Genomic DNA, 25,562 nt, shown 5'->3' on the forward strand with positions numbered 1-25,562 from the left:
CAGAGACCATTTGGGATCACCAGAAAAAAATGTCTTAGTATGACACAGTCACACTTCACCGACCCAAAATAGCAAAAATTCAACTTTGTCATGCACTTCATTCACTGTGTGATTGCAAGCAAATTGTTCATTTTGATCGTTCACATGTTAAAAATCTTTAAGACAGGTACAGGTCCTCTACTATGATACATAAATGGGGTAAGAATTACAATTCATTTTGCTTCCCTTTGACTTTTTATAAAAAGCATATACACACAAACTTCTGTCACCATAGTTTCACCTTTTCTAGAATTTCACAATAATATAATACTGTTTGTAGACTTTTGTGTGTGGTTTCTTTCACTTAGTTCATTCCTTTTTTTTGTTGACTAATATTCCACTGTATTGATATACCACAATTTGTTTATCCATTCATCAGCTGAAGGGCATTTGAGTTCCTTCCGGTTTGGGGCTATTATTAACAAATTCACTATGAACATTTGCATCAAAGTCTTTGTGTGGATCTAGGTTTCCATTTCTCATGAATAAAACTGGGTCATATAGTAAGCACTTTAAAATAAGCTGCTAAATATTTTCCAGAGTGTCTTTACCATTTTGTATTTTTACTAGTAGTGTATATGAGTTACAGTTCCTCTTTATCACCAACACTTGTGATCTCTGTAATTTTTGTCATTTTAATCAGTGTGCTGTGGTATCTCACTGTGGTTTCATTTTTATTTTTGTTTTAGTTTCCATAAGTTATTGAGGTACAGGTGGTATTTGGTTACATGTGTAAGTTCTTTAATGGTGATTTATGAGATTCTGTTGCACCCATCACCTGAGCAATATACAGTTTTTGTAGTCTTTTATCCTTTTTGTAGTCTTTTATCCCTTGCCCCTTCCCACACTTCCTTCCAAGTCCCCAAAGTCCATTGTATCATTCTTATGCCTATGTGTCCTCACAGCTTAGCTCCCACATATCAGTGAGAACATATAATGTTTGGTTTTCCATTCCTGAGTTAATTCACTTAGAATAATAGTCTTTAGTCTCATCCAGGTTGCTGCAAATGCCATTAATTCATTCCTTTTTATGGCTGAGTAGTATTCCATTGAATATATACCACAGTTTCTTTATCTACTCATTGACTAATAAGCATTTGGGTTGGTTCCATGATTTTGCAATTGGGAATTGTGCTGCTATAAACATGCATGTGCAAGTATATTTTTTGAATAATGACTTCTTTTCCTCTGGGTAGATATTCAGTAGTAGGACTGCTGGATCAAATGGTAGTTCTACTTTTAGTTCTTTAAGGAATCTTCACACTGTTTTCCATAGTGGCTGTACTAGTTTACATTTCCACCAGCAGTGTAGAAGTGTTCCCTGATCACCCACATCCATGCCAACATCTACTGCTTTTTGATTTTTTGATTATGGCCAGTCTTGCAGGAGTAAGATGGTATTGCATTGTGGCCTTGATTTGCATTTCCCTGATCATTAGTGATGTTGAGCATTTTTTCATATGTTTTTTGGCCATTTGTATATCTTCTTTTGAGAATTGTCTATTCTTCTTCTTGGCCCACTTTTTGATGGGATTGTTTGTTTTTTCTTACTGATTTGTTTGAGTTTGTTGTAGATTCTGAATATTAGTCCTTTGTCAGATGTATAGATTGTGAAGATTTTCTCCCACTCTGTGTGCTGTCTGTTTACTCTGCTGACTGTTCCTTTTGCTATGCAAAAGCTCTTTATTTTAATTAAGTCCCAACTATTTATCTTTGTTTTAATTGCATTTGTTTTTGAGTTCTTGGTCATGAAATCCTTGCTTAAGCCAATATCTAGAAGGGTTTTTCCAGGGTTATCTTCTAGTATTTTTATAGTTTCAGATCTTAGATTTAAGTCCTTAATCCATCTTGAGTTGATTTCTGTATAAGGTGAGGAATGAGGATCCAATTTCATTCTTCTACATGTGGCTAGCCAATTATCCCAACACCATTTGTTGAAAAGGTTGTCCTTTCCCCACTATGTTTTTGTTTTTGTTTTTTGTTTTTTTTTTTTTTGCTTTCTTGAAGATCAGTTGGCTGTAAGTATTTGGCTTTATTTCTGGGTTCTCTATTCCATTCCATTGGTCTATGTGCCTATTTTTATACCAGTACCATGCTGTTATGGTGACTATGGCCCTATAGTATAGTTTGAAATCAGGTAGTGTGATGACTCCAGATTCGTTTTGTTTTGCTTAGTCTTGCTTTGCCTATGTGGGTTCTTTTTTGGTTCCATATGAATTTTAGAATTGTTTTTTTCTACTTCTGTGAAGAATGATGGTGGTATTTTAATAAGGATTGCACTGAACTTGTAGATTGCTTTTGGCAATTTTCACAACATTGATTCTACCCATCCACGAGCATGGAATGTTTTTCCATTTACTTGTGAGATCTATGATTTCTTTCAGCAGAGTTTTGTAGTTTTCCTTGTAGAGGTCTTTCGACTCTTTGGTTAGGTATATTTCTAAGTATTTCATTTTTTGGCAGCTACTATAAAGGGGTTGAGTTCTTGATTTGATTCGCTGCTTGGTTGCCATTGGTGTATAGAAGAGCTACTGATTTGTGTACATTAATCTTGTATCCAGAAACTATGCTGAATTCTTTTATCAGTTCCAGGAGCTTTCTGGAGGAGTCTTTAGGGTTTCTGAGGTAAACAATTATATCATCAGCAAACAGTGACAGTTTGACTTCCTCTTTACTGATTTGGTTGCCCTTTATTTCTTTCTCTTGTCTGATTGCTCTGGCTAGGACTTCCAGTACTATGTTGAAGAGAAGTGGGGAGAGTGGGCATTCTTATCTTGTTCCAGTTCTCAGAGGGAATGTTTTCAACTTTTCAGTATTATGTTGTTTGTGGGTTTGTTATAGATGGCTTTTATTACATTGAGGTATGTCCCTCGTATGCCGAGTTATAACCATAAAAAGATGCTGGGTTTTGTCTAATGCTTTTTCTGTATCTATTGAGATGATCATGTGATTTTTGTTTTTAACTATATGGTGTATCACATTGACGTGCATATGTTAAACCATCCTTGCTTACCTGGTATGAAACCCACTTGATCGTAGTGGGTTATCTTTTTGATATGTTGTTGGATTCGGTTAGCTGGTATTCTGTTAAGGATTTTAGCAACTATGTTCATCAAGGATATCAGTGTGTAGTTTTCTTTTTTGGTTATGTCCTTTCCTGGTTTTGGTATTAGGGTGATGCTGGCTTCAAAGAATGAATTAGGGAAGGTTCCTTCTTTCTCTATCTTGTGGAATAGTGTCAAAAGGATTGGTACCAATTCGTTAAATGTCTGGTAGAGTTCTGCTGTAAATTCGTCTGGTCCTGGACATTTTTTTGTTGGTAATTTTTAAATTACCTTTTCAATCTCGCTGCTTGTTATTGGTCTGTTCAGGGTATCTAATTATTCCTGATTTAAGCTAGGAGGGTTGTATTTTTCCATGAACTTATCCATCTCTTCCTAGGTTTTCTAGTTTATGTGTGTGAAGGTGTTCACAGTAGCCTTGAATGATCTTTTGTATTTCAGTGGTGTCAGTTGTAATATCTCCTGTATCATTTCTTAATGAGGTTATTTGGATTTTCTCTCTTCTTTTCTTAGTTAATCTTGCTAATGATCTATCAATTATATTTATCTTTTCAAAGAACCACCTTTTCGTTTCATTTATCTTTTGTATTTGTTTGTTCTATTTCATTTAGTTCTGCTCTGATCTTGGTTATTTCCTTTCTCCTGCTGGGTTTGGATTTGGTTTGTTCTTGTTTCTCTAGTTCCTTGAGGTATGACCTTAGAATGTCACTTTGTACTCTTTGGGTCTTTTTGATGTAGGCGTTTAGGGGTATGAACTTTCCTCTTAGCACTGCCTTTGCTATATCCCAGAGGTTTTGATAGGTTGTGTCATTACTGTCATTCAGTTTGAAGAATTTTTTAATTTCCATCTTGATTTTGGTTTTGACCCATTGCTCATTCAGGAGCCGGTTATTTAATTTCCATGTATTTGCGTGGTTTTGAAGGTTCCTTTTGGAGTTGATTTCCAGTTTTATTCCACTGTGGTCTAAGAGAGTGCTTGATACAATTTCAAATTTCTTAAATTTATTGAGGCTCGTTTTAGGGCTTATCATATGGTCTATCTTGGAGAAAGTTCCATGTGCTGTTGAATAGAATGTGTATTCTGTGGCTGTCACATGAAATACTCTGTATATATCTGTTAAGTCCATTTGTTCCAAGGTATAGTTTAAATCCATTGTTTCTTTGTTGACTTTGTCTTGATGACCTGTCTAGTGCTATCAGTGGAGTAATGAAGTCCCCCATTATTAATATGTTGCTGTCTATCTCATTTCCTAGGTATATTATTATTCTAGGTATATTATTATTTGTTTTATAAATTTGAGAGCTCTAGTGTTAGGTGCATATATGTTTAGGATTGTGATATTTTCCTGTTGGACAAGGTCTTTCACAGTTACATAATGTCCCTCTTTGTCTCTTTTAACCGCTGTTGCTTTGTTTTATCTGATATAAGAATAGCTACCCCTGCTCACTTTTTGTGTCCATTTGTATGAAATGCCTTTTCCACCCCTTTACCTTAAGTTTATGTGAGTCCTTAATGTGTTAGGTGAGTCTCCTAAGGCAGCAGATAGTTGCTTCGTGAGTTCTTATCCATTTTGCAGTTCTGTAAGTTTTAAGTGGGGCAGTTAGGCCATTTATATTCAATGTTAGTATTGAGACCTGAAGTACCCTTGCATTCATTGTGCTATGTTTTGCCTGTGTACCTTGGGTTTTTTGTTGTTTTCGCTTTTTAACTTGTATTTTGTTTTATAGGTCCTGTGATTTATGCTTTAAAGAGTTTCTGTTTTGATGTGTTTCCAGGGTTTGTTTCAAGATTTAGAGTTCCTTTTAGCAGTTCTTGTAGTGGTGGCTTGTTAGTGGTGAATTCTCTCAGCATTTGTTTGTCTGAAAAATACTATATTTCCTTCAAAAATGATGCTTAATTTCACTGGATACAAAATTCCTGGTTGATAATTGTTCTGTTTGAGGAGGCTGAAGATAGGGCCCCAATCCCTTCTGGCTTGTAGGGTTCTGCTAAGAAATCTGCTGTTAATCTGAGAAGTTTTCCTTCATGGGTTACCTGCTGCTTCTGTCTCACAGTTTCTTAAGATTGTTTCCTTCGTCTTAACTTTACATAACCTGATGACAATGGGCCTAAGCGATGACCTTTTTGCGATGAATTTCCCAGGTGTTCTTTGTGCTTCTTGTATTTGGAACATCTAGGTCTCTAGCAAGGCCAGGGAAGTTTTCCTCGATTAATCCCCCATATATGTTTTCCAAACTTTTACATTTCTCTTCTTACTCAGGAATACCAATTATTCTTTGGTTTGGTCATTTAACATAATCCCAGACTTCTTGGAGGCTTTGTTCATATTTTCTCATTCTTTTTTCTTTGTCTTTGTTGCATTGGGTTAATTCAAAAACCTTGTCTTAGAGCTTTGAATTTCTTTCTTCTACTTGTTCAATTCTATAGCTGAGACTTTCCAGAGCCTTTTGCATTTCTATAAGTATGTCCAATGTTTCCTGAGGTTTGCATTGTTTTTTATTTAAGCTGTCTATTTCCTTGAATATTTCTCCCTTCATTTCCTGTATCATTTTTTGGAGTTCCTCGCATTGGACTTTGCCTTTCTCTGGTGCCTCAGTTTAATAAATAACCTTTTCTCTGTCAGAGGGAAGATCTAGGCTGAAGGCTGCTGTTTAGATTCTTTTGTCTCATGGGGTATTCCCTTGATGTAGTACTCTCCCCCTTTTCCTATGGATGTGGCTTCATGTGAACCAAACTGCAGTGATTGCTGTCTCTCTTTTGGGTGTAGCCACCCAGCAAGTCTACCTGGCTCTGGGCTGGTACTGGGGGTTGTCTGCACAGAGTCCTGTGATATGAACTGTCTACGGATCTCTCAGCCGTGGATAACAGTGTCTGTTCCAGTGCAGGTGCCAGGAGGGTGCAATGGACTCTATGAAGATTCTTAGCTTTTGTGGGGTTTTTGTTTGTTTGTTTTTTGAGATGGAGTCTTGCTCTGTCACCCAGGCTGGAGGCTGGAGTGCAGTGGCACAATCTTGGCTCACGGCAATCTCCGCCTCCCGGGTTCAAGCGATTCTTCTGCCTCAGCCTCCCGAGTAGCTGGGAGGTACAGCCACATGCCACCATACTCAGCTGATTTTTATATTTTTAGTATAGACGGTGTTTCACCATCTTGGCCAGGCTGGTCTCGAACTCCTGACCTCGTGATCTGCCCACCTTGGCCTCCCATAATGCCAGGATTACAGGCGTGAGCCACCGTACCCAGTCAGTTTTTGTGGCTTAATGCTCTATTTTTGTGCTAGTTGGCTTCCTGCTGGGAGGTGGCACTTTTCCAGAAAGCATCAGCTATGGTAGTATGGAGAGGAACCAGTGGTGGGTGGGGCCCTAGAACTCCCAAGATTATTTGCCTTTTGTCTTCAGCTACCAGGGTGGGGAGGGAAGGCTGTCAGGTGGGGCCAGGGCTAGGCCACCCTCACAAGGGATCCCTGTGGCCTCCTTAGGGACCCAGCGAGCTCCCAGGGCCTTTCCCGCTGCTTCCTCTACCCCTATATTTTTCTGGCTGTCTTAATTGACTCGGCTCCAGGTAAAGTGTGAAACTTCTCCTGCAAACAGGCCTTCAGTTTCTCCAGTGGGGGTGTGTGTTCAGGAGAAGAGGATCTCCTTTTCCCACTTCTGCAATTGGGGCACTCAGTATTTGGAATGTCTCCAGGTCCTGCAGGAGCAGGCTGCTTCCTTCAGAGGGACTGTGGGTCCTCTTGGGATTGCTGGTTTCTTCTTGTTGTCAATCTGGAGCTAAAGTTCATGATGCGAGCCTCTACACAGTGCTCTGTCCATCTGAGTCAGAGCTGCAATCTAGTCCTGCCTTCCGTCTGCCATGATGATCCTGATATTGTGGTTTCAATTTCTATTTCCCTAATGTCTGAAGATGTTGAACAACTTTCCCCATATTTATTTGTCATTTTTATATCTTTTTGGAGAAGCGTCCATTCAAATCTTTTGCTCATTTTTTCCTTATTATTAAAGTCCTTTCTATATTCTGGATACAAGTCTTTTATCAGATATATGTTTTACATATATTTTCTCCCAGTTTGTGTCTTACTTTTCATTTCTGTAATAGTGTCTTTTAAAAATCAAAAGTTTTTAATTTTATGAAGTCTAGTTCATGAATTTTTTTTCTTTTCATGCTTTTTGTGTCCTAGTTAAGAAATCTTTGCCTAACTCAAAGTCACTAAGGTTTTTCTCCAATGTTCTCTTCTACTAGTTGTATAATACAGTTGTAGCATTTACATTTCAGTTTAACAACCATTTCAAGTTTATTGCTGCATATAATGTGATTTATAAGTTGAAGTTATATTTTTTGTATATGGAGATCCAATTATTTCAGCACCATTTTTTAAAAAGGTTATCTTTTCCTCATTGAATTAACATGTCATTTTCATCAAAAATTAATTGACCATGAGCACTTTTCTGTATGTACATTATGACTGAGCAAAATATTTTTATTTTTAAAAAGTAAACGAAATCTCAGCTCTGTCAAAAAAAAAAAATCAACTGACCATATATGTGGTTCTATTTCACACTCAGTTCTGTTCCATTATCTGTACAGACATTCCTATGCCAATATTGTACTGTCTTGATTAATGTAACTTTATTATAAGTCTTTTTTTTTTTTTGAGATAGAATCTTACTCTGTAGCCCAGGCTAGAGTGCAGTGGCATGATCTCGGCTCACTGCAACCTCCACTTCCCGGGTTCAAGCAATTCTCCTGCCTCAGCCTCCAGAGTAGCTGGGATTACAGATGTGCACCACCACGCCCAGATAATTTTTGTATTTTTAGTAGAGATGGGGTTACATCATGTTGGCCAAGCTGGTCTCGAACTCCTGACCTCAGGTGATCCACCCGCCTCAGCCTCCCAAAGTGCTGGGATTATAGGCATAAGCCACCACGCCCGGCCTGTTGTAACTCTTATAATCAGGTAGTTAAGTTCTTCAACTTTGTTTTTCCATGATAAAATTATTCTGGATAATCCAGATCCTTTGAATTTCCATATAAATTTTAGTATTGGCCGGATGCAGTGGCTCACACCTGTAATCCCAGCACTTTGGGAAGCTGAGGCAGGCGGATCACCTGAGGTCAGGAGTTCAAGACTAGCCTGACCAACATGGTGAAACTCTGTCTCTACTAAAAAATACAAAAAATTAGCCGGGCGTGATGGCGGGCGCCTGTAATCCCAGCTACTCGGGAGGCTGAGACATGAGAACCCCTTGAACCCAGAAGGCAGAGGTTGCAGTGAGCCGAGATCACGCCACTGCACTCCAGCCTGGCCGTGACAGAGCAAGACTCCGTCTAAAAAAAAAAAAAATTAGTATTAACTTGTCAATTTATATCACCAAAAGAAGACTGCTGGAAATTTTATTGATATCACACTGAATGAAGATAAATCAATTTGGGGAGAGCTGATATCTTAATGGCTTCTGGTCCATGAGCATGGTAATCTATTTATTTATTATTACGATTACCAATTCATTTAGTTCATCTTCTTTAATTTTTCTCATCAGCATTTTAAAGTTTTTTGTAGTCATATACATATTTCATAAAATTTATCCCTACATTTTTCATATTTTAATTTTATTATAAATGGCATCGGTTTATTTCAGTTTTTAACTATTTGTTGCTAATATGTAGAAAGAAAATTGTTTATCACATGACTCTGCTAAGCTCATCAATTAATTCTTACAGATTTTTTTTTTTTTTTTTAATACTTTAAGTTGTAGGGTACATGTGCATAACGTGCAGGTTTGTTACATATGTATACTTGTGCCATGTTGGTGTGCTGCACCCATCAACTCGTCATTTACATCAGGTATAACTCCCAATGCAATCCCTCCCCCCGCCCCCCTCCCCATGATAGGCCCCGGTGTGTGATGCTCCCCTTCCTAAGTCCAAGTGATCTCATTGTTCAGTTCCCACCTATGAGTGAGAACATGCGGTGTTTGGTTTTCTGTTCTTGTGATAGTTTGCTAAGAATGATGGTTTCCAGCTGCATCCATGTTCCTACAAAGGACACAAACTCATCCTTTTTGATGGCTGCATAGTATTCCATGGTGTATATGTGCCACATTTTCTTAATCCAATCTGTCACTGATGGACATTTGGGTTGATTCCAAGTCTTTGCTATTGTGAATAGTGCTGCAATAAACATACGTGTGCATGTGTCTTTGTAGCAGCATAATTTATAATCCTTTGGGTATATACCCAGTAATGGGATGGCTGGGTCATATGGTACATCTAGTTCTAGATCCTTGAGGAATCGCCATACTGTTTTCCATAATGCTTGAACTAGTTTACAATCCCACCAACAGTGTAAAAGTGTTCCTATTTCTCCACATCCTCTCCAGCACCTGTTGTTTCCTGACTTTTTAATGATCACCATTCTAACTGGTGTGAGATGGTATCTCATTGTGGTTTTGATTTCCATTTCTCTGATGGCCAGTGATGATGAGCATTTTTTCATGTGTCTGTTGGCTGTATGAATGTCTTCTTTTGAGAAATGTCTGTTCATATCCTTTGCCCACTTTTTGATGGGGTTGTTTGTTTTTTTCTTGTAAATTTGTTTGAGTTCTTTATAGGTTCTGGATATTAGTCTTTGTCAGATGAGTAGATTGCAAAAATTTTCTCCCATTCTGTAGGTTGCCTGTTCACTCTGATGGTAGTTTCTTTTGCTGTGCAGAAGCTCTTTAATTTAATGAGATCCCATTTGTCAATTTTGGCTTTTGCTGCCGTTGCTTTTGGTGTTTTAGACATGAAGTCTTTGCCCATGCCTATGTCCTGAATGGTACTACCTAGGTTTTCCTCTAGGATTTTTATGGTATTAGGTCTAACATTTAAGTCTCTAATCCATCTTGAATTAATTTTCGTATAAGGAGTAAGGAAAGGATCCAGTTTCAGCTTTCTACTTATGGCTAGCCAATTTTCCCAGCACCATTTATTAAATAGGGAATCCTTTCCCCATTTCTTGTTTCTCTCAGGTTTGTCAAAGATCAGATGGCTGTAGATGTGTGGTGTTATTTCTGAGGACTCTGTTCTGTTCCATTGGTCTATATCTCTGTTTTGGTACCAGTACCATGCTGTTTTGGTTACTGTAGCCTTGTAGTATAGTTTGAAGTCAGGTAGCGTGATGCCTCCAGCTTTGTGCTTTTGACTTAGGATTGTCTTGGAGATGCGGGGTCTTTTTTGGTTCCATATGAACTTTAAAGCAGTTTTTTCCAATTCTGTGAAGAAACTCATTGGTAGCTTGATGGGGATGGCATTGAATCTATAAATTACCTTGGGCAGTATGGCCATTTTCACTATATTGATTCTTCCTATCCATGAGCATGGTATGTTCTTCCATTTGTTTGTGTCCTCTTTTATTTCACTGGGCAGTGGTTTGTAGTTCTCCTTGAAGAGGTCCTTTACATCCCTTGTAAGTTGGATTCCTAGGTATTTTATTCTCTTTGAAGCAATTGTGAATGGAAGTTCATTCATGATTTGGCTCTCTGTTTGTCTGTTACTGGTGTATAAGAATGCTTGTGATTTTTGCACATTAATTTTGTATCCTGAGACTTTGCTGAAGTTGCTTATCAGCTTAAGGAGATTTTGGGCTGAGACAATGGGGTTTTCTAAATATACAATCATGTCATCTGCAAACAGGGACAATTTGACTTCTTCTTTTCCTAACTGAATACCCTTGATTTCTTTCTCTTGCCTGATTGCCCTAGCCAGAACTTCCAACACTATGTTGAATAGGAGTGGTGAGAGAGGGCATCCCTGTCTTGTGCCAGTTTTCAAAGGGAATTTTTCCAGTTTTTGCCCATTCAGTATGATATTGGCTGTGGGTTTGTCATAAATAGCTCTTATTATTTTGAGGTACGTTCCATCAATACCGAATTTATTGAGCGTTTTTAGCATGAAGGGCTGTTGAATTTTGTCAAAAGCCTTTTCTGCATCTATTGAGATAATCATGTGGTTCTTGTCTTTGGTTCTGTTTATATGCTGGATTATGTTTATTGATTTGCGAATGTTGAACCAGCCTTGCATCCCAGGGATGAAGCCCACTTGATCATGGTGGATAAGCTTTTTGATGTGTTGCTGAATCCGGTTTGCCAGTATTTTATTGAGGATTTTTGCATCGATGTTCATCAGGGATATTGGTCTAAAATTCTCTTTTTTTGTTGTGTCTCTGCCAGGCTTTGGTATCAGGATGATGTTGGCCTCATCAAATGAGTTAGGGAGGATTCCCTCTTTTTCTATTGATTGGAATAGTTTCAGAAGGAATGGTACCAACTCCTCCTTATACCTCTGGTAGAATTCAGCTGTGAATTCATCTGGTCCTGGACTTTTTTTGGTTGGTAGGCTATTAATTATTGCCTCAATTTCAGAGCCTGCTATTGGTCTATTCAGGGATTCAACTTCTTCCTGGTTTAGTCTTGGAAGAGTGTAAGTGTCCAGGAAATTATCCATTTCTTCTAGATTTTCCAGTTTATTTGCATAGAGGTGTTTATAGTATTCTCTGATGGTACTTTGTATTTCTGTGGGGTCGGTGGTGATATCCCCTTTATCATTTTTAATTGCGTCTATTTGATTCTTCTCTCTTTTCTTCTTTATTAGTCTTGCTAGTGGTCTGTCAATTTTGTTGATCTTTTCAAAAAACCAACTCCTGGATTCATTGATTTTTTGGAGAGTTTTTTGTGTCTCTATCTCCTTCAGTTCTGCTCTGATCTTAGTTATTTCTTGCCTTCTGCTAGCTTTCGAATGTGTTTGCTCTTGCTTCTCTAGTTCTTTTAATTGCGATGTTAGAGTGTCAATTTTAGATCTTTCCTGCTTTCTCTTGTGGGCATTTAGTGCTATAAATTTCCCTCTACACACTGCTTTAAATGTGTCCCAGAGATTCTGGTATGTTGTATCTTTGTTCTCATTGGTTTCAAAGAACATCTTTATTTCTGCCTTCATTTCGTTATGTACCCAGTAGTCATTCAGGAGCAGGTTGTTCAGTTTCCATGTAGTTGAGCGGTTTTGATTGAGTTTCTTAGTCCTGAGTTCTAGTTTGATTGCACTGTGGTCTGAGAGACAGTTTGTTATAATTTCTGTTCTTGTACATTTGCTGAGGAGTGCTTTACTTCCAATTACATGGTTGATTTTGGAGTAAGTACGATGTGGTGCTGAGAAGAATGTATATTCTGTTGATTTGGGGTGGAGAGTTCTATAGATGTCTATTAGGTCTGCTTGCTGCAGAGATGAGTTCAATTCCTGGATATCCTTGTTAACTTTCTGTCTCGTTGATCTGTCTAATGTTGACAGTGGAGTGTTGAAGTCTCCCATTATTATTGTATGGGAGTCTAAGTCTCTTTGTAAGTCTCTAAGGACTTGCTTTATGAATCTGGGTGCTCCTGTGTTGGGTGCATATATATTTAGGATAGTTAGCTCTTCCTGTTGAATTGATCCCTTTACCATTATGTAATGGCCTTCTTTGTCTCTTTTGATCTTTGATGTGTTAAAGTCTGTTTTATCAGAGACTAGTATTGCAACCCCTGCTTTTTTTTGTTCTCCATTTGCTTGGTAAATCTTCCTCCATCCCTTTATTTTGAGCCTATGTATGTCTCTGCGTGTGAGATGGGTCTCCTGAATACAGCAGACTGATGGGTCTTGACTCTTTATCCAGTTTGCCAGTCTGTGTCTCTTAATTGGAGCATTTAGTCCATTTACATTTAAGGTTAAGATTGTTATGTGTGAACTTGATCCTGCCATTATGATATTAACTGGTTATTTTGCTCGTTAGTTGATGCAGTTTCTTCCTAGCCTCGATGGTCTTTACATTTTGGCATGTTTTTGCAATGGCTGGTACCGGTTGTTCCTTTCCATGTTTAGTGCTTCCTTCAGGGTCTCTTGTAAGGCAGGCCTGGTGGTGACAAAATCTCTAAGCATTTGCTTATCTGTAAAGGATTTTATTTCTCCTTCACTTATGAAACTTAGTTTGGCTGGATATGAAATTGTGGGTTTAAAATTCTTTTCTTTAAGAATGTTGAATATTGGCCCCCACTCTCTTCTGGCTTGGAGAGTTTCTGCCGAGAGATCTGCTGTTAGTCTGATGGGCTTCCCTTTGTGGGTAACCCGACCTTTCTCTCTGGCTGCCCTTAAGATTTTTCCCTTCATTTCAACTTTGGTGAATCTGGCAATTATGTGTCTTGGAGTTGCTCTTCTCGAGGAGTATCTTTGTGGCGTTCTCTGTATTTCCTGGATTTGAATGTTGGCCTGCCCTACTAGGTTGGGGAAGTTCTCCTGGACGATATCCTGAAGAGTGTTTTCCAACTTGGTTCCATTTTCCCCCTCACTTTCAGGCACCCCAATCAGACGTAGATTTGGTCTTTTTACATAATCCCATACTTCTTGCAGGCTTTGTTCATTTCTTTTTCTTCTTTTTTCTTTTGGTTTCTCTTCTCGCTTCATTTCATTCATTTGATCCTCAATCGCAGATACTCTTTCTTCCAGTTGATCGAGTCGGTTACTGAAGCTTGTGCATTTGTCACGTATTTCTCGTGTCATGGTTTTCATCTCTTTCATTTCGTTTAGGACCTTCTCTGCATTAATTACTCTAGCCATCAATTCTTCCACTTTTTTTTCAAAATTTTTAGTTTCTTTGCGCTGGGTACGTAATTCCTCCTTTAGCTCTGAGAAATTTGATGGACTGAAGCCTTCTTCTCTCATCTCATCAAAGTCATTCTCCGTCCAGCTTTGATCCGTTGCTGGCGATGAGCTGCGCTCCTTTGCCGGGGGAGATGCGCTCTTATTTTTTGAATTTCCAGCTTTTCTGCCCTGCTTTTTCCCCATCTTTGTGGTTTTATCTGCCTCTGGTCTTTGATGATGGTGATGTACTGATGGGGTTTTGGTGTAGGTGTCCTTCCTGTTTGATAGTTTTCCTTCTAACAGTCAGGACCCTCAGCTGTAGGTCTGTTGGAGATTGCTTGAGGTCCACTCCGGACCCTGTTTGCCTGGGTATCAGCAGCAGAGGCTGCAGAAGATAGAATATTTCTCAACAGCGAGTGTACCTGTCTGATTCTTGCTTTGGAAGCTTCCTCTCAGGGGTGTACTCCACCCTGTGAGGTGTGGGGTGTCAGACTGCCCCTAGTGGGGGATGTCTCCCAGTTACGCTACTCAGGGGTCAGGGACCCACTTGAGCAGGGAGTCTGTCCCTTCTCAGATCTCAACCTCCGTGTTGGGAGATCCACTGCTCTCTTCAAAGCTGTCAGACAGAGTCGTTTGCGTCTGCAGAGGTTTCGGCTGTGTTTGCTATTGCCCTGTCCCCAGAGGTGGAGTCTACAGAGACAGGCAGGTTTCCTTGAGCTGCTGTGAGCTCCACCCAGTTCCCAGATTTTTTTTTTGTATGGATTTTCTATGAAGGTGATCATGATGTAGTCTGGTGAATAAAGACAGTTTTGCTTCTGTTCCAGTTGAAATCCCTTTAATTTCTTTTTATTGCTTTATTATATTCACTAGTACTTTTTGTACAATGTTCCATAGAAGTGCTAAGAATGGACATCCTGGACTTTTTCCTGATCTTAGATAAGTATTCAGTCTTTCACCAGTAAATGTGATGTTTACTGTAGGTATTCCCTTAATACTTTTTATCAAGTTAAGAAAGTTCCTGACCTCGTGATCCACCCCCCTTGGCCTCCCAAAGTGCTAGGATTATAAGCATGAGCCACCATGCCTGGCCACTAATTGGCTTTTGAATGTTAAACCAACCTTGTATTTGTGGGATAAAACTTGCTATAGTCATTGGGTACTGCCTTTTTAATGCAGTGCTGGACTCAATTTGCTAATACTTTGTTTAAGATTTTTACATTTATATTAATGAGAGATATTGATCTGTAGTTTTCTCTTCTTATAATGCCTTTATTTTGTTTGGTTTAGGTACCAAAGTAATTGCTGGCCCTTAGAGGCTAAGTTGGGAGAGTTATTCTCTCCTCTTTCTTTTCTGGAAAAGTGTGTACAATTGATGCTCTTTCTTCTGTGTTTCATAGAATTTACCAGTAAAGCCATCTGGGCCTAGAATTCTCTTTGTGGAAATGTTTTTAACTACAAATTCAATTTTTTTTTAGCGGTGCTATTCAAGTTATCTATATGTTTTTAAGTAAGCTTTGGTAGTTTGCAATCTTTCAAGAAATTTGCCCATTTTACCTAAGCTGAATTTATTGACATAAAAATGTTCGTAATATTCCCTTATTAATGCCTATAGGTTCTATAATGTTGTCCCCTCTTTCATTCCACATATTGGTAATGTGTGTCTTCTTTCTTTCTTCTTTATTGTCCTGGTTAGAGGTTTAATCATTGTATTGGTCTTAAACAACCAGCTTTTGGTTTCATTGACTTTTCTCCATTGTTTTGCTTTTCATTCCATTGATTTTTTTGCTTTTATATTTATTATTTTCTTCCTGTGCTTGCATTGTGCTTAATTAGCTCTTCTTTTTAAAAATTTGTTATCTACTTTCCTAAGTTGGAAGCTCAGATCATTAATTTGAAAACTTCCTTTTTTTCTGATACTTAAAAGAATTATATAAATTTCCCATTAAGCATTACTTTATCTGCCTCCCATAAACTCTGATACAGTATACTTTATATTTTTTTGAGACAGTCTCACTCCGTCACCCAGGCTAGAGTGCAGTGGCGCAATCTCGGCTCACTGCAACCTCTGCTTCCCGGGTTCAAGCCATTCTCCTGCCTCAGCCTCCTGAGTAGCTGGGATTACAGGTGTGCACCACCATGACTGGCTAATATTTTTGTACTTTTAGTAGAGACAGGGTTTCATCATGTTGGCCAGGTTGATCTTGAACTCCTGACCTCAAGTGACCCACCCACCTCGGCCTCCCAAAGTGCTGAGATTATAGGCATGAGCCACTGTGCCGGGCCGATACAGTATATTTTATTGTTCAGTTAAAAATATTTTCCAGTTTTCCTTGTGATTTTTTTCTTCAATCCACATGTTTTTAGAAGGGTGTTGTTCCATATCCATGTATTTGAGGATCTTCCAGATACCTTTCTGCTGGTGATTTTTAGTTTAATTCTACTCGGGTCAACTAACTTGTTTTTGTAAATTTTCAATTCTTCTAAACTTATTGAAACTTGTTTTACGGCCTAGAATAAGGTCTTTCTTGGCAAACGCTCTGTGTGCACTTCAAATGGAATACATATTCTATTGGTTTAGGGTAGAGTGACCTATAGATTAGGTCATATTGGTTGTTCAAGTCTATATTTTCTGTTTACCTTTCTATCATTGAGAAAGTGATACTGAAGTATCTGTGTTTCTTAGATTTGTCTATTTCGCCTTTCAATTCTATATGTTTTTGCTTTGTGTACTATAAATTTATTACAAGTATACAGTTAAGACTGTTGTATCCTCTTGATGAACTTACCACTTTCTTATTATGTGTTTATAGTTTTCATCAAATTTGCAAAGTATTTGAGCATTTCTGTAAATACTTTTTCTTTATCCCATCCTTCTAAGACTAATATTACATGTATGTAGGCCACTTAATATTGTCCCACAACTCACTGATGTTTTGTTAGTTTTTTATTCAATTTTTTTGTTTCATGTTGTATAGTTTTTTAATGTCTTTAACTGATCTTTTCTGTTTAGTGTTTAACCTGTTGTTAATCTCATCTTCCGTATTTTTTTCATACATTATATGTTTCATCTCTAGATGAAAGTGTGTCTTTTCTTTCCTTTGACTTCTCTGCTTGTATTCTGCTTGTATTCTTAAGCACATGGAGTACATTTATAATAGCTGTTTTAATATTCTTGTCTCTTAATTCTATCATCTGTGCATTTTTGGTTTTGTTTCTATTGATTTTTCTTCTACTTGTGGGAGGTATTTTCCTGCTTATTTGCATGCCTGGTGATTGTGACTGAAGGCTATACAGTCAATTTTTTTTTTTTTTTGGTTAATGTTATTTTTTGGGGTGCTGAACTTTATTGTTCCTTTAAGTCTTTTTGGTCTTTGTTCTGTGATGCAGTTAAGTTACTTGGAATCAGTTGATCTTTCTGAGTTTCGTTTTTAAGCACATTTATGGCAAAAAAAAAAAAAAAAAAAAAAAGCCCTTTCCTAAAATGACTCTGACCTAGGAGGTCTCTATCCAATGCTCTGCGACCGACTGAAGAGAACACAAACCATTCCTGTACTCAACAATCCAAGAATTGTTCTGCCTGCCACTTTCTGGTGATCTCCCCTTGGCCTCAGTAGTTTCTTCAAATGCATGCTCAAATCAGTAAGCAGCCAAAGACTAGGAGGTTTCTTCTGCAGACCTCTGGAGTTCTTCCTCTGTGTATCTTACTACTCTCCAGTATTTTGCTCAGCAAATTCCAGACATCTTGGCTTCCCCAGGCTTCAATTTCTGTTTCTTCAATTTAGTAAGAATGCTATGATTTATTGGGCTTCCCTTCCCTGCACTGTGGTTTGGCAACCATGAGCTAGGGCATTTTCAGAGCCTACTTTGTTTATTTTCTCCTCTCAGGGATCACTGCCTGTCCTATGCAGTCTGTTGTCCAATGTCTGCAAATCAACATTTCTTATGTATATATTTTTTCTGGTTCTATTGTTGTTTAAAGCAAGTCAGCTGGTCTCCATCACTATCATGGCCTGAGTTTAAAGTTCCCACAGCATTTTGCTGTCAATTCTCATATAGTACTTTTATTATTATTTTTGAATCCCTAATTACTCTCATTAGATTGTAAACTCTTTGAGACTAGGAACTAAATTTTGTTTATGAATAGTATCCTTTGTATCATAGACACTAGAGAAGTCAAATAAAGAAATGTGCAGACCAACGTTAGAAAAAGAAATGAGATACGAAGGTGCCACTAGGGCTGAGTCTAAGAACACTGCCTCACTAAGAACCGTGTTTATCACGCCATGACCTCCTACTGTTCAGATTCTCTGGCAGGACCACAACTGCCATAAACCTCATCAATGAGAGCCCAGTGCCACTCTGACAACCCAGGTTCTTCAACACTGGCCAATTCCCATCAGGCCTGCACACCAAAGAGTTAAGAACTGGCTTTAATCAGGCAGCATTAATCCTCTGACTTTAGCTTCATTATTTACAATGAATACCTTGGTTCTAAAACTCTTATCTGGCCAGGTGCGATGGTTATGCCTATAATCCCAGCACTTTGGGAGGCTAAGGCAGGGGAATCACTTGAGACTAGGAGTTCCAGACTAGCCTACAAAAAAATGTTTTTTTTAATTTCAAAAATTAGCCTGACATGGCTGGCACATGCCTGTAGTCCCAGCTACTCAGGAGACTGAGGTGGTAGGACTGCTTGAGCCCAAGAGGTCAAGGCTGCAGTGAGCTATGACCACACTATTGCAGTCCAGCCTGGGAAACAGAGCGACACCCTGTCTCAAAACAAACCATACAAAAAAACCTCTCTTATCTAAGAGGAGAAAACAGCATTCCCAAAAGAGGACTGACTTTAGAGTTAGAAGGAATCTGAATCCCAGATGTGCTACTTACTTGCTATGCAACCTTGGATGTGTTGCTTGACCAATCTGGGCTTTTGTTTCTTTATAAAAATGGGGATAATATATAATACCTTCTGTATATAAAGAGAATCTAGCACTTGATTAACACTTAATAAATGGTAGCAAGTGTTCTAAGGTTAATTAGAATCCTCCACGCAAGCACAGAATTCAGGTAAAATGTCTGATTACTAATCTGGGAAAAACATTAGTGGCCACCTGCTAATATTACTCCCAGAGGAGAACATTTACTTCAAGGCCAACCAGCATGCAAATATGTACTGGGCAGGACACTTATGTCTAATAATTATAAACCAAAGGCTGAGGAATGCCAAACAATTTATTTTCTGGCTTCCTGGCTATCTCTTCTAGAGATACATTATCACAGTCTCCACAAATGCTTCTGACACAGAGACCCACATCAAGTAGAGGTGCTAAAAAATAATGATGGGTAGAGGGTCACCTGCGTTAGCAGAAAGGCAAGACTGAAGGCATGTTTGGTAAGGAAAAGTGAGGACAAAGGAACACAAAATGCAAACAGAAAATGAGTACTCTCCAAACTAACACAAGATGCTACAGAATTTTTCAAACTGCTAGGTCATTTTCTTTATATGTACTTATTAGAACTTTTACAAATGTAGCCTAAACCTTTGAAAAACTTGAGATTAAAAAAAAGTCATCAAAATATTTTAAAGAGTAAATGCAAAAGGTTTAAAGAAAGTTTAAAGAACAAATACTATTTATCTGAAAGAAGAGAAAATTCAGGCATAGCTGGAAGTCTTTGCAAGCATAGAAAGGATTATACAAAAAAGGTGACCATATATTCTCTCTCTAGTGATGAATTAAATGAAAGACAATGGGCTCAATGGTAGTGGAAGACGATAAATTTAATAGTAATGGTTATTACATATAGAAATTATTTATTAAAATTAAGTAGTAGAAATATTAAAAACAGAAATAATTTCCCTGGAAGTCTTTTTTTTTTTTTTTTTTAATTGAGACAGAATTTTGCTCTTGTTGCTCAGGCTGGAAAGCAATGGCACCATCTGGGCTCACTGCAACCTCCACCTCCTGGGTTGTAGCCATTCTCCTGCCTCAGCCTCCCTAGTAGCTAGGATTACAGGCACCCGCCACCATGCCTGACTAATTTTTGTATTTTTAGTAGAGATGGGGTTTCACCATGTTGGCCAGGCTAGTCTCGAACTCCTGACCTTAGGTGATCTGCCCCCCTCAGCCTCCAAAGTGCTGGGATTACAGGCATGAGCCACCATGCCCAGCTAAGAAATCGTTACAAACAGACAATACATCTATGTTTTCTAAGTATAACAGAGGTAACATACTCCTGAGGCACATTCGTGGAGTGTCAAAGACACTCTGCTATGCTGTTTCTTATCCAGTGTCCACCAAGGGAACAATCAACAAAGGGTCCAAGCTGCTCTCTTAAAACGGATTATAATCAAATAGAGTGGTACTTGCTGGTCTGGAGGGGAGACCATACATCTGCCTTTACCATAGATTTTTGTCTTGTTATTTATAAGAAGAGATCATTTCAAGAAAGGGCCACATGTAGAGTCCTAGGGGATGGGTTACCTGGAGTGTGCAAATAAGTGGGAGGGGAGGAAACACATTAATTGGCCTGGCTTATGAAGGTGTGACAGGTTACAGGTGTGTTTACATGACTAGTGAAAAGTTTTTCTCTATGAGGCAATAAACAGAATGTTGGACTATTGCAGGTAAAAAAAAAAAAAGAAAAAAAAAACAACGAATTCTCAAGGTGCCTCTGCAAAACAAAATCTGCTGAATATAAAACTACAACAATTTGAAGTCCATCACTGTCTTACCAGAAGACAAACAAAACTGAGCACCTGGTTCTACAAGTCTATGGTAGGGCAATAGCTGGGGAGCTCCTCCTCTACTTCGCATTAGCAGGGGCACCCATTTGCTTAGAGAATAAAAAATGGGCAAATTTACTCAGTTCTCTAGTTTCCATGATTCTATGAAAATCACTTTAAAGCTGTTCTAAGTATTGGGTAAACTCTAAGTAGTGAGCAATTTACACTAGAGACTCAAGGTATAGAACCTCACGTGGCAATCAATAGCAAAGTAGACATACTGGAGGGTTATAAAACAGGGAGAACACACGGCCTTGGGGTCTTTAATGCAACATGCACAAATGAATCACAAGGAGAAGCAATTTACCAAAGGAGTATTTAATACCTGATATACTCTGACATTAAATGAATTCTTCATGCATTTCCAGTAGTTATCAAAACTTTACGTCAAATCGTCTCAAGGATTGCCACCTGGAATGCAAGCTTCATAACAGAACCCTATCAAAATCCAAAAGCCCCTAAGACAGGGCTCTTGTTATATCACATGCTCCAGCTTCAGAGAGTTGTTGTGACTCACTCCTCCTTCTAGAAAATCACGACCAAAAACACAGTTCCCAAAGCAATCGCTGACATACCTCAGGTGTGCTAGTGAAAAAAGAGATTGAAAACCAGCAATAGCTACAGAATGTCTACACAGGGGCAGCAATCAGGTTACATTAGAATGCTAAAGGGATCCTTCTTGAAGCTGTGTTTGCATAGCAAAGCTACACATATATAAAAATGCCAGTTTCCTAACTAGGTGTTTTCACATTTATATAGGACTAAGAGACTATCCATTGTCACCAAGAGTGAATACCATTGTTCTTGTTGTTGTTGGAGTTCCTTGAGAGTCATGCTGGAGATGTTGAGGGGCACCAAAGCCACCTTTGAGAACCAGGGCCTCTGCTCTCCAATCTTGTGGTTGGCTGTAATGACGAGTGCAATTTACAACCTTGGATGAAGTTTCTTTCTGTGAAGAACTAATCTGTCTTCCTCATCATCAAATAAACAACTCTAACATCACCAATACTACATCTCAGTTACCCCAGATGGTAGCTTAATAGCCTGAAAGAATTAATAGTGCACCTCTAAGCACATTATTCACCCAGAGAATAGCTGAAGCAATGGAAGGAATCTGGCCCATTATATCCCACACAATTGCTAAACAATAAGCAATCACAGAAATGAAGCATGCCATATGGTCATCTCTCCACTATATTATGATTCATTGTAATAAAAGTACTGTTCAAAACCCTTGTAGAAATTTGAAAGGCATACCTTTCTTTTCTGGAAGAAACATTACAATAAGACAAGCCAGTCCTCCTAGGCACAGAAATGCTGATAATGTTCGCTTCCGACCAAACCTAAACAATAGAAAGAAATTACACAGTTCTCTTAAGAACCTTATAAATTCATCTGTTTCTTCCCAACCTTCTTATTTAAAAATCTTCCGTTTCATTATATATGTTCATCTCCTTTTAAGGCATAAGTGGCAAATGTGACTGATAGGAAACTGACCAGGACTCAAAATAAATAACCACTACAAAACAAAGGGAAAGTTGCCGGATGGCAGGATTAAGTGATTTGTGTGGGAAAAGAGCATACATAGTATCATTCTATCTATTTCCATGAGTGCTAAGTTTCAGACACTGTTTTAAATGTTTACCATCTATTACCTTATTTAATGCTAATAAAAATCCTGTAGGCATGTACTATTATATTCTCCATCTTTTAGAGAATGAAACTGACACAAGGAGAATAGTCTTACAACTTCCTTTATTTTCTGGTTACCTTTTCTGGTTTTATGCAGTTTAAAGTTTTGGCATTTTTTTAAAGTCAATCTCTCTTAAAAATACACACAGAAAAAAAAAATTTGTTAGTGGATTACAAATAAGTGAAATGTTATTTCATACTTATTGAGAGAAGCGATTTTGAAATAAAAGCCCTAGTCTTGGAAGAAATATATTAACATTAATAAGTCTCCCTTTTCTAGGGGCTTACAACATGCCAGGCACTTTTACTAGGAACCTCAATAATTTTGATAATTTTGCCAGTGAATTTTACAATCCCTGGTTTGAGAATAAGTACGAAGGGAGGCTTAGTGAAGAAACTTGTCAAAGTCATACAACGAACACATGGCAAAGACTAGATCTGAATTCAGGTCTGCCAGATCACAAAGGTAGCCTTCCTTCCCTCTGCTTCAGATTTCAATCCTAACTCTGGGTGGTGCTAAGAAGGTCTTAAGTCTTCTTTTCCAGGTCATTTTGCTTAATTTAACAGTCAATATGGAAGGCCTTTCAAGTAACACACACCATGCTAGGCAAGTACCAGGGATGCAAAGACACATAAAATACCCCATGGACGACTTCCTTGTAACACTTTTAAATGGCCCCAGAGGTATGCACAGGGTGCTAGAGCAGCACAAAGGAGAGGCATCTGGCACAACTGGGGGTACTGGGAAAGACTTCTGAATATAATACATGATCCAGCTCTTGTATCATGATGAGAGTAAGCTGTAGCCTCTACCATAGGGATCAGCAGAGGCAACTGGGAACACTGCCTGGGAGACAAGCCTTCAATTTAACAGAATCCAAACCTGCCCTTCAAAACACTCTCGGCTAAAACATCATGACAATAGCATTAAGCACAATGCCAAAGGAATTCTGAGTTTGGTTGGAATGATTATTTCTGGAGAAAAAGAAATGGCATAATTCAACTGATTCCCAGCTCATGCAGAATGGGATTTTTAGGTGGCCTGGTCAGGGGCTAAGTAACAGAAGCAATCTCAAAAATTGAGGAAAGGGGGCTCTATAAAATAATGTTTAAAATCTATCTCAAAACTGTGCCCACTGACAATGAGTAAAACAGTATATCTTCTGCCTCCTCAACAAAGTAAGGTGGGCCATAGAAGATAAGAAAAGTCTTTCTAGTTCCTTCAATTATTTGTCTTCTTGTAAGAACTTCTAAATATTTATTGTTAATTGGGTTTATAGAGTTTCATCTACATAGAGCTAATAATCTCATCTCTGGCGACTAACAAATTACATACAGACTACTCACAAACCCTCTGATGGTAATATTCAATACTATCTTGGATTTTGATATTCAATATTGAATTGAAACCTATATAAAAACTCGTAAACATGAAACTCAAGAAATCCTGCACTAAGAAATGAATTCTAACTGTTTTTAGATGGAAAGAAACTAATCACCACAGAGCAATCAGCTGATACTGCATACAAAGACAACACCATGTAGATATGCATGTGTATCAGAGGGCATATGTGTGTGTGTGTGTTCTCTGTGGTGCACTTCATATTCATCCACACTTACTCACCATTTTTGGTTAATCAAGTAGATACAGAGAGGGTAAGATGGAATCTCTATGAGGCCAGACAGGGCCAGGTTGGCATAAATACTTCCACCTAGATCACCCGCACTCAGAGTTAGGCCATAATACACCAAGCTGCACACAAACCTGCAATTGGGAGTCAAAGGACCAGGAGGTAAAAGACAAGAAGGACAATAGAAAACTACATAAGAATTTGCCAGAGAAGATTCAAATAGTGGTTCAATATGGTGGCTTGATCTGCTGCAAGCAATAAGCTTGTCTCTCCTACTAATTTTTCCATTATAATCTAAATTTCAACACTAGTTAAAAACAAAAAATTATGGGACCTTGGAAATAATTTGAGCTATGTCTACATGTTATATAAATCAAATGGATGGCCAGCCCCTTAAAGAGGAAAGACATTGCATGTGCTTTCAGCAAGCATTTTTGCAATTAATAGAACACAATGACCCTATTCTTTATTTAAGGCAACAATTTATGGAACACTTGTTATAATATTATTGTTGTAATATTATTGAAATGATTCCAGAAAAGAACTCCCATTGAGAAAGCCAACTATGGTCTTAAGAACATGAGCTGAGAAGTGACTGGATCTTCAGTGGGTCACCTGAAGGCCCGAAATGACTGGCACTCCAATCCCCAATGATCCAGACACTTCCCATTGCAGGTTTTAACCCCATCCTGCACTCAGTAGGTGTATATGACACAGACTCCCAGAACAGGAAAGAAAAATTAAAGGTCACAGCAAAGGCAGGATCTTCTAGGAGGAACAACTGAGGAAGGGTCACTTAAAAAGCCATTAATTTATTTATGTACACCATTCCTGAAACAAACAGGGAGCTCCTCTTGGGTGGCAGGCATTGTGCAGGGCACCAAGCCTCTCTCCTACAATCCAGGAACTAAAGAGCTGAAGAAGCCAAGTGCCAACCTAAAGATCCAAATCAGGGCTTCCTCAAATACAGTAATGGTGGTAGTAGGAACTTCTATGCCTAGGAAACTGCATTATTAAAATAAAACAAAACAAAATAGAATAGAATGAACAAAAACAAAACCCTGAAACTGGGCTTTACAAGAATATGAATATGTTTGGTAAACCACAGATTTCTATACAAGCAGTAAAATACCGAAGCTTTGTTAAGTTCATCAGTTTTTATGCTTTTGCAATGCAGTTTGATCAGTGTTTATTAAGGGGACGTTCTCATTTGCTTCCCTTTAGCTTTCCTTAGAGAAAGTCTAATGAGCTGTGGCTATAATGAGATCAATCAGGAAAGTGAGTTTTATTTCCATCTCTGCTTAATCTCAGAAGTGGGCCAAGTACTCCAGACTGTGGTAATGTAAGGAGAGAGAGATGTAAGGAAGTGGGACCCCCAAGCTGGAGTGGTTAGTAGTCCAGCCCTCCCTAGCAAATGAGCCAGAAGTATTATGCATGACTTCTTGCTGAGATGAAGTGTTATTCATATACCAAGGGCAACAGGCAGGATCGTAGCCAGGACATCATATGTAAGGATGCAAGGTGACACTGCATTGTCTATTCTCACTGTCTTCCAGGTATCTTGCATGAAAGCAGAGGGCAAAATAAATTTAAATCCATGTAGTTTTCTAAAATGTTTTTAAAATCCTTTATACCTGCAGAAGAGACTTTCCTCTTACATAATGCTGTTTCCCAGTTAGTTTTCTGTGTGTCTGTTCTGCATTTACAATAGAAA

The 25,562-nt window shown here is 38.4% G+C and overlaps 1 protein-coding gene across 5 annotated transcripts in view; it reads right to left on the reverse strand.

Annotated features, from left to right (window-relative positions):
- The window catches only part of LOC105479130 (solute carrier family 22 member 15), a 95,555-nt gene that overhangs the window by 14,265 nt on the left and 55,728 nt on the right, over positions 1 to 25,562 (reverse strand). For 4 of the 5 annotated variants that reach the window (XR_011607847.1, XR_011607925.1, XM_071069445.1 and 1 more), the window contains 2 exons: positions 23,842 to 23,982; positions 21,783 to 21,868 (listed from right to left, as the gene is read on the reverse strand). Coding sequence is in view for 3 of the 5 variants with exons in the window: in XM_071069445.1 (XP_070925546.1) it covers positions 21,783 to 21,868; positions 23,842 to 23,982 (227 nt within the window). In the remaining 2 variants the exon portion in view is untranslated. Of the gene's footprint in view, positions 1 to 14,294; positions 21,431 to 21,782; positions 21,869 to 23,841; positions 23,983 to 25,562 lie in introns of those variants that run through there. The other variant, XM_071070519.1, reaches the window with a different exon arrangement.

This window comes from Macaca nemestrina, chromosome 1 (genome assembly GCF_043159975.1).
Source record: "Macaca nemestrina isolate mMacNem1 chromosome 1, mMacNem.hap1, whole genome shotgun sequence".
Lineage (NCBI taxonomy): Eukaryota > Metazoa > Chordata > Mammalia > Primates > Cercopithecidae > Macaca > Macaca nemestrina.